Raw genomic sequence first — 14,618 nt, 5'->3', positions numbered from 1 at the left:
TGAAGGCTTTTCAGAGGAAGTATATGAACTGGCCATTGACTGAGTCCAGTTTTGCCCAGAGAAGGGAAAAGAATTCTGAATAGAGGATAAAAGTTTGAAACTATATTGCTTCTCTCCCACTGCATCCAATAAATTACCAGCTTGTCTGGTTCTTCCTTCACTATATATTTTTTACATCTGCCCCTTTTCCTCACATTATTATTTATTACTACCTCATAGTTGTATACTATGAAATTTCTGATTTAACAGTTTTTCTTTCCTTTGAATACTCAGATACCACTAACAGACTGACTTTAAAAAATTATCTTTTATATGACCATATAACCTTCAGAAGTTTCCTATTATCTCTGAAATATAAAGTTTGAACTTAAAGTCTTCCACAATCCAAGAGCTATACACCTAAAGTTTTCCCTAGAACAAACAAGGCAACAGATGAGACAATACATGATCCAGTTTAGGCTTAAAACCATTAGCACTTTTATTGACTATATATACGGGGTGGAAAAGGCAGGGGCCCCTTGGAAAACACTGGGTAGACAGTTATGAGTCATTCACAAATCTCTAGGATTCACACTATGGTGAGAGCCAGACATAAACAGAAATATAACTTTAGAAGAAGGTATTTTCCATAAACCAGACCATAAACATGCTTAGTGTTCGATGGAGAGATGGAGAAAGGTCTTAAGCTGAACTTTGATTAATTATATAAATCTTTTTTGCTTATTAGTTTGATTTTCAACTCAACTTAAAATTAGAATGGACACTGTTAGATCTTGTTCAATTCAGCATCTACTGAGCACAGTGTACTGAGCGGAAACTATTTTACGTGAAATAGGAGTAGAAGGCACAACTTTTCTTTGCTCTTAGGCCAGTCCCATTCTCCAATCAGTACAATTAAGGCCTGCATTCCAAACAACTAAGGGCAGAATTTTGCTGCTAATTAAACAAAAAGGAGTATTCCATGATGGAATTTAAATATGTACTTCAGAGCTGCTATATATCTGGAAATGTTATGAAAACTATAAATCCATTATTGTTTGAGTGTTCAGATAGTACTTACCATACAGAAAGATGGCACCAGAACACTCTATGATAATGCAACCACAGTGTTTTTTTTCCAAACATAGATCTAAGCATGTTACCCTTCATTAAATCCTTAAATGGCACTCCATTTTTCTTAGGATAAACATACTCCTTCACAGGGCTACAAGATCCTGTATGGCCTGACCCTTACCTATCTTTCCAGTTCGTTTCACTCAACCCCAACATCAGTGGCCTTTTTGTTTCCATTTTCCCTTCTGTAGTCAATTCCTACTTACCCAGTCAGGTCTCAGCTCAGTTGTCACTTCACAGGTAATTACTTAACCAGAGCAAAACCCTTATTACAGCACCCTGAACTACTTTGGAGCATATAAAATAGTTTTAGTTTCATATTTATGTGATTAATGTCTAGCTCTTCCATAGACTATAGTCTATAAAGGCAGAGATTTTAGGTTATTTCCACATAATGAAAACCATGTAAAACATTATTTAGAATTTATATATTATTTAAAATAGCTATAGCTTAAGGGATAAATCAAGGAATAGCATTTATCCTCCTAGGCATTACTACTTTAAACCTATAAAACATCTATGCTTAAACAACAGTCTAACCACTCTAAACCTGTTTGTAAAATATGGATAACTTAAAGATGAGCTGTACATACTAAATGAAAAAAACTATAAAGGTCTTAAAACAATGTAAGGCACATGGTAAATGCTAAATAACTGGTGCCTGTGAATAATACTTTCATTTTAATTCATATTTATAAAGTATATTTCTCCAAGCGTTTGATTTATATAGTAACAGAATAATTGTGATGTTCTTCTAAGCTGGTTAAAATGATTCTGGGAAAGAAAAAAGTGATGCAAGAATTGTTACATCTTTGGTTAAAATTTTTAAGGTGATTATATCATTCTTACCAGTTTCTCCATATTATTTACTACCAGAGGCTTGGTGCACGGATGCATGCACTGGTGGGGTCCCTTGGCCTGGCCTGCGGGGATCGGGGCAAAACCGGCTCTCCAACATCCCCCGAGGGGTCCTGGATTGCGAGAGGGTGCAGGCCAGGCTGAGGGACCCCACTGGTGCACGATCGGGGGCCGGGGAGGGACCGTGGGAGGGCTCCAAGGTGTGTGCGGCCTGTCTGGCCCAGTCCCAATCGGCCAGACCCCGGCAGCAAGCTAACCTACCTGTCGAAGCGTCTACCCCCTGGTGGTCAGTGCGCATCACAGTGACTGATAGAAAGATCGGACACTTAGCGTATCAGGCTTTTATTATATAGGATATAGGATAACCCAGATTTCTTTGTACCTTTTAAGATACATACAAGCCATTAAAATATGTATTTAAAATACAGATACATAAAATTTATCTTAAAATGCATATTTTATTTCAGTAGCCAATGACCATCAATCAAACAAAGAAAAGAAAACTAATTTCATGAAGAAAGACAAATCTATGGAGTGGTTTACAGGAAGTGAAGAATGAGATGGCTCAACTAAAACAACTTGGAATCATTAATTACAATATGTCAAACTACAAGACAAATGTCAAAGTGGACATTTAAGCAGTTTTAAAATGCTACACATCTTTCTTTAGCTTTTGTTATTTTTCAGAATTATAAGTAAAAGTTATACAAATCACAGTAATAGCTAAAAATACCAATCTACAAAAGTAATGATTTGCAACATAAAGTTCTGTTTTGATACTTTTCTGTCTTCAAATCAGTTGCCGTCATCTGAGGTACTCAGTTAAGTTGTGGTTTGAACTTCCTCAACTTGACAAGAAAAGCTAATTTAAGTGGGGGAAAAAGTAAAGGTCATTATAATAATTAGAAGAAAATACCATTTAATATGGCCTGAAAACATTACTCACCTGTATGACCAGTTTGCCAGTGTATAGGTCTAGCAACATAGGGAAATGATCCATATGGAAAATCAGAATGTGATTCTTCTGTTGTAGAACAAAGTACATATTGTAAATTACATAAAATATTTCATAATTTGTTCAAATATTTCAAAACTGTTAAAATACAAATTAATGTCCCTTTACTGTAAGTTTTTCTTTCACATATTTTTTTTAGCATTTTGTTTTGGAGCTATTATGCCAGTTACCTCACAGAAATAATGTATCAAGGATTACATAATAAACTTATATATATGGTTTTATAACTAAACAGATAAATTCATTATCAAGGGATATATGAACATTTGCTCATAGCCTAAATAATTTGTACATACAACAAAGTCCTAAATTTGGAGACTTTCCAGCCTCATAATTTCCAGCCTCATAAATAGCAAATATCAGTTTATTTGCATATCAGTTTATTTGCATATCAGATCCTATGAAATTCTTTTCCTTCAGTAATAATCACTGATCTAAATTTTAAAAATTCTTTAGTATATATATATAAAATATTTCAAGTTAATCTCCTTGTCACACATGAATATTATAAAAGGCAAGCAAAGTCATTATTCTGTCCCTTACAGATTTTAATTTAATAGCATAAATACCACATTTAAATACAAAAAAAAAATCCTTCAGACACATTTTTATAATTTATTGGTCAATACGCTCAGGAACCTATTCTCCACTTATTACATACACATGCATAAAATAAAACCGAAGCTCACCGTGGCCATCCTCCTGAAGCATCTCACCAGGGCCATCCTGAAGCATCTCACCTTCAGCTCTAACCTTTTGAGATTGTAATTGTAAATCCACGTTGATTTCAGGTTCTACTCTTTGAGCTAAAATTCCATTTTTCTGTTTTGCAAGGCAAACCAACCAATCTCTGACAATGACTTCACTTATCTTTTCACATGAGAGAGCAAGTTCACAGATGCGAATTCCATCTAAAAGTTCAATAACCTGTGTGATGCTTTCAGAAAAGTAAAAAATTTACTTTAAGTTTCTAGTACAACTACTTTAAATTTACTATACCTAAAAGTAAAAATGCAAGCTAGGGCACATAATAAGCAATTTTAAATAATACTAAGTAAAAAATATAGAGAACATAATTTAACATTATTTGTTCACATTACCCTTTTTAAACGTTTATTCTAAATGGCCCAAAGAAAAAATGCATCTTATATTGCCATTTATATAAAGGATGATTTAAGCAGCAATATAAATGATTTGGGACATATGTAGTTTCCTAAGTTTTACAAGGTGACATACACTGAGTGGCTAGATTATTATGACCACCCCATCAGTACTTTGTTGGGCCACCTTTTGCTTTCAATACTGCGGCAATTCTTCTTGGCATTGATGCCACGAGATGGTGAAAGGTGATGCGAGGAATCTGACACCAGGCCTGATGAATAGCACTGTCCAGTTCTGTGCGATCTGATGGTTGTGGAACCAGCTGCCAGATGGCTCTTTTAACTTCATCCCACAAATACTCAATTGGATTGATATTTGGTGATTGTGGGGGCCCCCGAAGCAAGGTAAAGTCTCCCTCATGTTCTTGAAACTACTCCTGCACAATACGAGCACCATGGCATGATGCTTTGTCTTGTTGGAAGAAGCCATCTCCATTGGGATACACTGTCAACATGATAGGATGAAGTTGATCAGCAATGATACTTAGGTATGTTGTGCTATTCAGACGTCGTTCCACACGAATTAAAGGGCCCAAATCATGCCAGGAAAACATGCCCGAAACCATAACACTGCCCCCACCAGCTTGAAGGGTTGTACTCATGCACGTGGGGTGCATGCTTTAATGCTGTTTCCGCCAAATTCTCTGACATCTGCATGATGCAACTGGAAATGTGATTCATCAGACCACATGACTTTTTTCCAATGCTCGACTGTCCAATCCTTGTGTTCCTGTGCGAATTTGAGATGTTTTATCTTGGTAACTGCAGACAGCAAAGGTGTTCGAACAGGCCTTCGGCTTCCATATCCCATGCAGTGTACGGTGCAGTGTATGGATAATTTGCCTACAAACGTCAGGTGGTCATAATAATCTGGCCACTCAGTGTATATGCCTAACTCAGTTACAAAATGAACATGTGTTTAAAATCACAAGTAATAGCCACATCACTCACTTTGCTAGATATACAGCACATGTACCACCCTGTTTAAGATTAGGGTATAAAACAGGCAAAGCAACTTGAGGATTCAACATATCCAAAGCTACCTGTGGGGGGAAAGGAGAATCAGACTGAATTACAGCATAGGTTATCATGGTAAAATGATACACTTTTGGAAAGCAATTACCCAGTTAAAGTACTGCATTTTTTTGAATATTGTACTATCTTATTTTACCGCTCCTCAAAAGATATATTATCACACAATTTGTCATAGTACTACATAAAAATGGTGATGGCATGCCCTAGCTGGCTTGGCTCGGTGGATATAGTGTCGGCCTGTGGACTGAAGGGTCCCAGGTTCGATTCCGGTCAAGGGCACATGCCCAGGTTGCAGGCTGTAGGGGGCATGCAGGAGGCAGACGATCCATGATTCTCATCACTGATATTTCTATCCCTCTCTGAAATCAATAAAAAAAAAATGGTGGTGGCATGTCTTGCACTGGGCAATGCTGGTAATAAAGGAATCCTTCCTTAGTTATATTTTATATACATACATATGTATATTCAAAGTTTCAATGCTTTAGTTGAGCTTTTGGCAATAGAAATTCACATCTCAAATATTTTTCTTTTTTTAAAGATTTTTTATTGATTTTTAGAAAGGAAGGGAGAGGGAGAGAAACATCGATGCAAGAGAGAAAGAACATGATTCTTACACTTTAGAATGTCTAAAGTTAATATTCAGAATTTTTCTTCTGAATATAAAAAAAATATTTGAGCCTGGCCAGCATGGTTCAGTTGTTAAGCATCAACCTATGAACAGGAAGGTATAGTTGAATTCCAGATCAGGGCACATGCCCAGTTTGTGGGCTCAATCCCCAGTAGGGGCATGCAGGAGACAGCTGATCAATGATTCTCATTATTAACGTTTCCCTCTCCTTTCTGAAGTCAGTAAAAATATGTTTCAAAACAAAACAAAAACATATTTGAGCCCTAGCTGATGTGGCTCAGTTGGTTGGGCGGCATCAGTGCACCAAAGGATTGCTGGTTTGATTCCTGATCAGGGCACATGCCCAAGTTGTGGGCTGTATCTCCAGTCAGGGACATGCAAAATAAATATGGTCATAATAGAAAATAAAGTGACTATTATTGAAAGATAATTCCAGACAGCTAAGAGTAGTTGGCACATCAATATACTTACATAATGCATAGCACATAATTAGAAGTTATTCTATTGATGTTTTTTAGTTTTTGTTTAAAAAATATTAATGAGTCAAGGAGCATCATTATTAATTTATTCACCATTTGGACACCTTTCATGTGCCAAGCATTTTGCTAAGTGGTAAGGATATAACAGGAGCTTACATACTATTTTTTTCATAGGAACTTATATACTGAGTGGCCAGATTATTATGACCACCCCATCAGTACAATGAAGTGAATTAATTATGCAAATAATAATAATAATGAAACCTTGAGAGTATTTGCTTAGGAAGTTTTCAATATTCAGTATTTTTGGAAGTGTCTATGAAGTACTGATGGGATGGTCATAATAATCTGGCCACTCAGTGTATTCTAACTAGAGGCCCAGTGCATGAAATTCGTGCATGGGTAGGGTCCCTAGGCCTGGCTGGCAACCAGGGCCAATTGGGGCCTTCTGGCTGTCGCCCCGGGGCCTTCCTTCATTCTGCGCCACCCCCTGGTGGTCAGTGCATGTCATAGAGAGTGATTGAACTCCCAAGGGGACAATTTGCATATTAGGCTTTTATATATATAGATGGATAAAGGCACAGACATTAAACAAATATCCAATAAATGTATGTCAGAGGGTGATGAGTGACATGACAACCTACATAATTATAAAGCAGAATATGAGGGATAGAGAATATGAGGGCAGAGAAAGAAAGTGCTGTTTTATACATAGGCTGGTCAGTGATGAGATCTGAAGAAAATGATTAAGCTTATCCTGTGGAAACTTAAAGGGGAAGTGTGCTGCAGGCAGCGAGCCAGCAAATATAAATGCTCTGAGGCTGTATGATAGTTGGAGAGTCTGAAAAGGCCACTGTCACTGGAGACAAAATGGAGAGGATGGTAAGAGATGAGTTCTGAATGGTGGAGATGTGGGACTGGGAGAGGGACAGATTATGTAGAATCTTACTTAGGAGGAGAAAAAGCCACTGGAGAGTTTCAAAGAATGATTTAATCTGACTTTTTATAAACCTTTTTTCCATATTAAGTATAACAAAACTTGCCATTTTTAAATGTATAATTTAGTGTCATTAAGTATATTATAACATACTTTTAAAAACTATAGAAAAGGCTCTAGCTGGTTTGGCTCAATGGATAGAGCATTGCCTTGTGGACTGAAGGGTCCCAGGTTCGATTCTGGTCAAGGGCACAAGCCCGGGTTGCGGGCTCGATTCCCAGTAGGGGGCATGCAGGAGGCAGCCGATCAGTGATTCTCATCATGGATGGTTCAAAATCTCTCTCCCTCTCCCTTCCTCTCTGAAATCAATAAAAATATTAAAAAAAAAAAAAAAAGACTGGGAGAGGGAAAGGAAGGATAATGATGGCTCGCAACAGCAAACAGCATTGGATGTGATGAGACGTGGTATAAATTTTGAAAAAGTAAGAGCCAAATAGGATTGGCTGTGAAATGTGAGAGAAGCACAGGAGTCAGAATGAATCCTCAACATTGTTAACGAATACTCTTCTACATCCCAACTTTAACTGTCTAAGATACCGCCTGCCTGTTCCCTCTCAAATAGAAGCTATTTATTCCCCCAAAATCTCACAACATGAGGTCAGGTGCTGGGTTCAATATGCTCCCAACACTGCTTTATCTAAAAATGCTGAGGTTTATGATGCTCAACTCCTCCTCCTTGTTCACTACCCCGTATTTATTAATAACTTTCGAAACTGACTCAGTAAGTCTCTCTACTCTAAATCCCACCATGATATTGAAGGAAAAGTATTCTTTCCATGCCAGGTACAGAAATGGGGCAAACAATGAAGGAAGACCCTCTCCCATACAAAAGAACTGTGATCCTGGTTTTCTTCACACACAGTATTAAGCAATATCCTAGGAACCACTTTTGAAAACTTACCGCATCAAATTTTAAAGATTTTATGTCTTCACTTGCTTCTGAAATATCTTTATGAATAAAATCCACATTGTCTGGCCACTCTTCTACATGACTAATTTTCCATGAATCACGCCAGTGTTTGTAATTCTTCTTAGCCAGTTCATGGTGGTCTTTTCGTATTTCAAAACTTATGACCCGTCCTTGTGATCCAACTTAAACAGATAATTTATGACATTTCATAGAATTAATTAGTTCATAAAAGAAGATAAAAATTATATTGTAAAAATTATATTGTAAAATTTAGTTTGTTTCTAGTCTTACACTATTATAAACAATATTGCAATGAAATTTATTATGCCCAAATTTTTGTAAAATTATATTGTAAAAGGGTATATGGGTCCTGGGTTGATTCCCCCGACACACACACACAAAAGTTATATGGATGTGAAAAAAATAATTCAAATAGTTCAAGTTTACAAAAGTCTCTATCCCATCCCAGATACCCAACCAACCTCTCTCTTCAGGGGTAACCATAATACTAGTTATTTAGCCTTCCCAAGATAGTTAGTGCCTACACAAGCGTGCAAGTACTTCTTTATTTTTAACACACATTGTATCCTCTACCTTCCTTTATACTTATTGTGCCATTTCAGTGATTAACAATCTACTGCATTATTTTTAACAGTTTTTATATTCCATTGTATGGTTATGGCATAATTTATCTAGCAATCACCAATAAAAATTTAGTTTGTTTCTAGTCTTACACTATTATAAACAATATTGCAATGAAATTTATTATGCCCAAATTTTTGTATGAATGAGCCAATATATCTACAGAATTCCTAAAAATGTACATGCTGGCTCAAGGGGTATATGAATTTTTTATTTTGAAAATTATTACCAAATTGTCCTCCAAAAAAGTGATACCAATTTATACTCTACCAACAATGTATTTGAGTGCCTATTTCTCTATACTCTCTCTCAAACTTATCTATGTCAATCTAAAAATGAATAGTTTATCATTGTTGTTTTAATTTGTATTTCTTTTGTTATGGATGAGGTTACCTTCCACATATTTAAAAAATATTTGTATTTTTGTGTGTGCCTAAAGAACTTTTAACTGTTTAGCACAGTAATACTGCTGTTTCACACAAAAACTACCGCATTTTAATAAGGCAATTCGTTTTCTACCCACCTCTATCTGAGGTGCTTTGCTATCATTTGGAGGCTATCCCAGATCAATCAGTCTGTAGTTTTATTAATGAAAAGTTTACATTCCAAGATGTCTTTTGAAATGTAAGTCCAGCTGCAAGTCATCATGTTCTCAAGGAATAAAAATTAATGCTAATAGTAGCAGAAGATAAACTGGAAAATATAATTATAGAGGGGAAAATCCATTCCAAAGGTAAGTAGCAATAATTTTTTGATCACTCATAATTTGCGATTATTCAGGACATGACACTCCGCCAATACTACAGACATTAGAAATACGAGCACTCCTGTATCACAAATTTTTGTAAATTCACTTTGTCAAATGCATTCAGGAATCTGTTGTGAAGAAATTACTGCCTTTAATTAGATTCAAATAAAAGATATGAGGAGCCAGAATGAATTTCCTGATCTAGTATAAGCTGGATTCTGTTTGTATGTAATGGCACTAGGTCAAAGAACAAAAGGTTTAAGATTAATGCAGCATATTTCTACCTGTAATCTTTATAAAACTGACCCATATAAACCTACAACTGCTCTGACAGTTTATTAGTTTAAAAAAATGAATTTAAAAAAATAGAATGCATCAATAAGGAACAACATAAATGATTTTTTAAAAATCTACCCAGAGTTCTGTCACTGTTCAGGAGTCTATAATTAGGTGAGGAATGGAAATCAATCCTGACACTCAGAGGAGTTAAGTGATCATAGGATAATCAACTAGGATAACTGTAACCAGACATCAAGTGGTGGAAACATGAACAGATATTTATGTTTACTATATAGTTCTTGATTTTTGATCAGGTGCTCCCTTCAATCAGTACTTTTAGCAACTGACTATGTATAGACTTTCTTAAAGACAGAAAAATTCTCCATGATGTAGCTTTAACTTAGTTCTGTATTATGATTAACTAGAGGCCTGGTGCACGAAATTTGTGCACTTGGCGGGGGGGGGGGGGGGGGGGGAGTATCTCAGCCCGGCTTGTGCCCTCTCACAGTCCGGAGCCCTCAGGGGGATGTCTGACTGACAGCAGTCAGTCGGACAGCCTTAGCGCTGCCGCAGAGGCAGGCGAGGCTCCCGCTACCACTGCTGCACTCACCAGCCACGAGCCCGGCTTCTGGCTGAGTGGCACTTCCCCCGTGGGAGCGCACTGACCACCAGGGGGCAGCTCCTGCGTTGAGCATCTGCCCCCTGGTGGTTAGTGCATGTCATAGTGAGCAGTTGAGTGGCCTTAGCATATCATTAGCATATTATGCTTTGATTGGTTGAATGGCCAATTGGACGACCAGACACTTAGCATATTAGGCTTTTATTATATAGGATTTATTTATGAACACCAACAATCCTTTACCTGTAACAGTATGTCAGCCCAGCACTGACAGCCCTCCTCCTTCTATATTCTCTCATACTGAGAATTCATCTGGCACTATTAACAAGTACACGAATATTCAGAGCAGCACTATTCATAATATTCATCTCAAATGCCCACCAGGAGTAGAATGGATAAATTGTGATTTATTTATAAAATGGAGTAACTATATAGCAACTAGAATGAAAGCACTAATGCTATATGCAACGGCTGAATCTCACAAACAGAATGTTGAATGAAAGTAGCCAGACTCAAAAGAGTACATACTGTGTGATTCCTTTTATATGAGGTTTAAAACAGGTAACACTAATCAATTATGATAAAAGTCAGAATAGTGGTTATCCTTTGGGAGGATAAGGACTGACAGGGAACATGGGAGGCTTCTGTGGTGCAGTACCATTCCCTATCTTGCTCTGGGTAATAACTACATGTGGGTGGCCACTATTTAAAAATTCACTGAGCCCTAGCTGGTTTGGCTCAGTAGACAGAGCGTTGGCCTGTGGACCAACGGGTCCCAAGTTTGATTCTGGTCAAGGGCACGTGTCTTAGTTGCAGGCTCCTCTCCGCTTGGGCCCTAATCAGGGCTCATACAGGAGGCAACCAATCCTGTCTTTCCTCTCTCTTCCATTCTCTCTAAAAATCAATGGAAAAAATACCCTCGGGTGAGGATTAAAAAGAAAAAATTCACTGAGATATACACTATGATCCATGCACTTTTCTGTAGCTATGTTATGCTCCAATAAAAAGCTTAAGTTGTTTTTTTTTAAGTAGAAGCATTAAAAAGCATGAGAGGAGCAAGAGAAAGCAAAGCAAAAGGTAAGAGAGTGACTGGAAAAATGTACAAAATGGGAAAAAAATGTAGTTGCTTACATTTGGTTTTAAAGAGAATTCTTTATATCCCAAAGTCATGTGAATATTTTCTGAAACATCTTTATCTAACTTTCTGTTATTATGAACGGATTAAATGTTTTCTTTGATATCTAAATTCAGCTCCTTTTATCCAACTCTCTTACCTGCTTTGGATAAAAATAAGCTCATTCCACCAGAGCCAGAGCCAGCTTCCAAAACAGTATCTCCTGGGTGAATATTCATCATCAACAGCATCATACTTATATCCTATGATTTAAGCAAACTAATCAATAAATATGTACTAAGCACCTACTCTTATCAAATATCATGTTGGACTTGGACAAGAAGTGACAAAAAAGGATTAAACCCTGGCCCTGCCTAGCAAGAGTTTATATTTTACTTGATGAAATAAGAGATTTAAGAATCAATTAGCTAATAAATTATTAGCTAATCAATTAGCTAATATTGTCTGAAATTACAGACAATAAGTACAATAGGAGCTCCTACTTTAAAGACAAAGTGGGGAATTTAAGGAAACAATCACAAGGTAGAAACAGCTTTGAACAAAACAGCAGTTAACACAAAACTATTGAATTCTGCAATACTTTTCCCTTTGCCAGAACCCTTGGCTCCTACCTCTTTGCATGACTGGCTTTTCCTTAAATTGCGTTTATCAATTGTACCTCCTTGGAGCCCTGGCCAGTTTTGCTCAGTGGTGGTTATAGTGTCAGCCCGTGGACCGAAGGGTTGCAGTTAGATTCCTGGTCAAGGGAGCGGATTTCGGGTTGCAAATTGGATCCAGGTCCAGTCATTCCTGGACAGGTCGGGGCGCATGTGGGAGGCAACCAGTCAATGTGTGTCTCTCACATGGATGTTTTTCTCTCTATCTTAAAAAGATCGATAGAAAAACTATCCTGGGGTGAGGATTTTTAAAATAATGTACCTCCTTGGACACCTTCTCTAACCACCAGACATAAAAAAATTCTCTTCCCCCACGTCACCCAATACAATATTACTGTATCTTCATGGCACTCAGCACTACCTGAAATTATCTTATTCTTTCATTTACTTGTTTTTTTCTTTGTCACCCCCTCTAGGATGTAAGGTCTGTATTAAGAGCAAGGACTGTGGTTCACCAGTCTACCTCCCTAAAGTAGTGCCCTGAACACAGAAGGTAGGTGATTATTTGCTGAATAAATAATGAGTGTCTCCACATCTGGGAATAGGAGTTGTTACAAAGGAACAACCTGCCCAAGGACTGTGACTGTAATTAAGGATTGAAATAAACCGCTAGCAATGGATGATTAGTATAAGATTCTAGGAACTAGGTCAGTGATGGTGAACCTGTGACACGTGAACTCATTTTTTTTTGTTGATTTTTCTTTGTTAGATGGCATTTAAATATATAAAATAAATATCAAAAATGTAAGTCTTTGTTTTACTATGGTTGCAAATATCAAAAGATTTCTATATGTGACACAGCACCAGAGTTAAGTTAGGGTTTTTCAAAATGCTGACACGCCGAGCTCAAAAGGTTCGCTCGCCATCACTGAATTAGGTAGTTAATTTATTCATAAAGGATATTCCTTTTATGTTTAGTGTTTAATTTTAACTGTGTTAATACAAAACTTTTTCTAAAGGGAAAGCATAGTAATTTATCTATAGTTGGTAACATACCTCTAGTAACATGCCTTATCAAATGAAATATGATTAAAATATCACCATAACGATACTAAAAAATTGTCCCCAAAAGAGTTCAACACGCTGAGTGCTGAACTTGCAAACTTAGAATTATGGGGAACAAATATAAGTACTTATTATGTGCCTAGTAAGTTCACTTAACTCTATGTAGTAAATCGATATTCTTTTCACTTTACGGATTAGAGAATCGAGACTCCCAAATTAAAATCTGGCTGTTTCCTCCTATAATTAGCATAAAAGTCATATCCATAGCCCTGGCCGGTTTGGCAGAGTGGATAGAGCCTGGGCCTGCGGACTGAAGGGTCCCGGGTTTGATTCCAGTCAAGGGCAATACCCGCGTTGCTGGCTCAGATCCCCAGTAGGGGGCGTGCGGGAGGCAAATCAACGACGAGAGAATCAATGATTCTATTATTGATGTTTCTATCTCTCTCCCTCTCTGAAGTCAATAAAAAATATCTTTAAAAAAAGTCAGATCCATGATTTTTTTAATAGACTGAGAACAATGAAAACCCGAACCACCGGAGAAGTGCTTTAAGTAGGTGAATCAGGTCGGCAGTGCTGACCTTCGCTCTTTCTGGAACCAGTGTGCACCTAACTCCCATGGCGTTACCTTTGGATACGTTATGGCAGGCCCTCTGTTCATCAGTAACACATAGTCTTCCAGTGCCGGCCTCCTGAGCAGGAAGTGCTTACCGAAGGAGCTCCTCAGCACCTGGCCGGGGAACTTCCCCACGATGTCGCTGAACGGGACTACCCCCCAGCTGCTATTTAAACGCCCGGCGTTGCTCAGCCGAAACAATTTTTTAAATTGTGTTTCTCTCTTCCCAGTCTCAGCTAAAATCAGCTCCCCCGCCCGAAAGGGCTCCTCCCTGGAAGCGGACCAGGGAGAGGAGCCGTGAAGTTCTGCCACCAGGGCGGGCAGCGAGGGACCCCCGGACGCCCGGTGTGCGGGATCGGCCAGGGCCAGGTCTCCGCTCGAGTCCTCGCGCTCTCCAAGGGATGGCTCCTCTCGAGGCGCCGGCGGTCGGAGGCTTTCCAGTGACGAAAGACACCTGGCCCCAATGCCTCGGCCGCTCGGAGGGAGTGATGGAGGCGACTCTGCGGCGGGAGCCTTCTTCGGCGCGGCCTCGCGCTCTCTCCGTCCATCTCGCGCGTCTCTTTGCGAGGAGTCGCTACACCGGGACCGAGCTCTCTCGACGGGCTCCCGTCCAAGGTCGCGCAGGGACGGACAGGGCGCGACCCCCGGCCGCCGCCTGAAGCGCCGCAGCCGGAGCAAGACCGGACCGCGGTGAGCGGCTGACAACATGCTGACCCGCGCCCGCGC

General features: G+C 38.6%; 2 protein-coding genes across 2 annotated transcripts in view; one reads left to right on the top strand and one right to left on the bottom strand.

Annotated features, from left to right (window-relative positions):
* Positions 1-3,092, top strand: part of SPDYA (speedy/RINGO cell cycle regulator family member A) — a 21,454-nt gene extending 18,362 nt beyond the window's left edge. Inside the window, exon 6 of the mRNA XM_081101160.1 lies at positions 2,439-3,092. Coding sequence (XP_080957286.1) covers positions 2,439-2,530 — 92 coding nt within the window. The 3' untranslated portion in view covers positions 2,531-3,092. The remainder of the gene's footprint in view (positions 1-2,438) is intronic.
* On the bottom strand, positions 2,300-14,618 carry TRMT61B (tRNA methyltransferase 61B). The gene is made up of 7 exons (XM_081101159.1): positions 13,905-14,618; positions 11,758-11,860; positions 8,187-8,377; positions 5,098-5,189; positions 3,676-3,923; positions 2,918-2,995; positions 2,300-2,833 (listed from the first exon to the last, which is right to left on the bottom strand). Exons 1-7 carry the CDS (start codon positions 14,598-14,600, stop codon positions 2,790-2,792), a joined length of 1,452 nt encoding a protein of 483 aa, XP_080957285.1. The 5' UTR covers positions 14,601-14,618; the 3' UTR covers positions 2,300-2,789.

Source organism: Myotis nattereri (genome assembly GCF_964212035.1).
Source record: "Myotis nattereri genome assembly, chromosome: 10".
NCBI lineage: Eukaryota > Metazoa > Chordata > Mammalia > Chiroptera > Vespertilionidae > Myotis > Myotis nattereri.
This window is presented reverse-complemented; position numbering and strand designations above follow the sequence as displayed.

Excerpts from the sequence above, each read along its gene's own strand:
- TRMT61B (XM_081101159.1), bottom strand. The coding sequence starts at position 14,600 with ATGTTGTCAGCCGCTCACCGCGGTCCGGTCTTGCTCCGGCTGCGGCGC. Across the intron at positions 11,861-13,904 it reads CTGCCATAACGTATCCAAAG|GATATAAGTATGATGCTGTT; the intron begins GTAACGCCATGG and ends CTTAAATCATAG. Across the intron at positions 3,924-5,097 it reads TGTGCTGTATATCTAGCAAA|CATCACACAGGTTATTGAAC; the intron begins GTGAGTGATGTG and ends CTTTTCTGAAAG.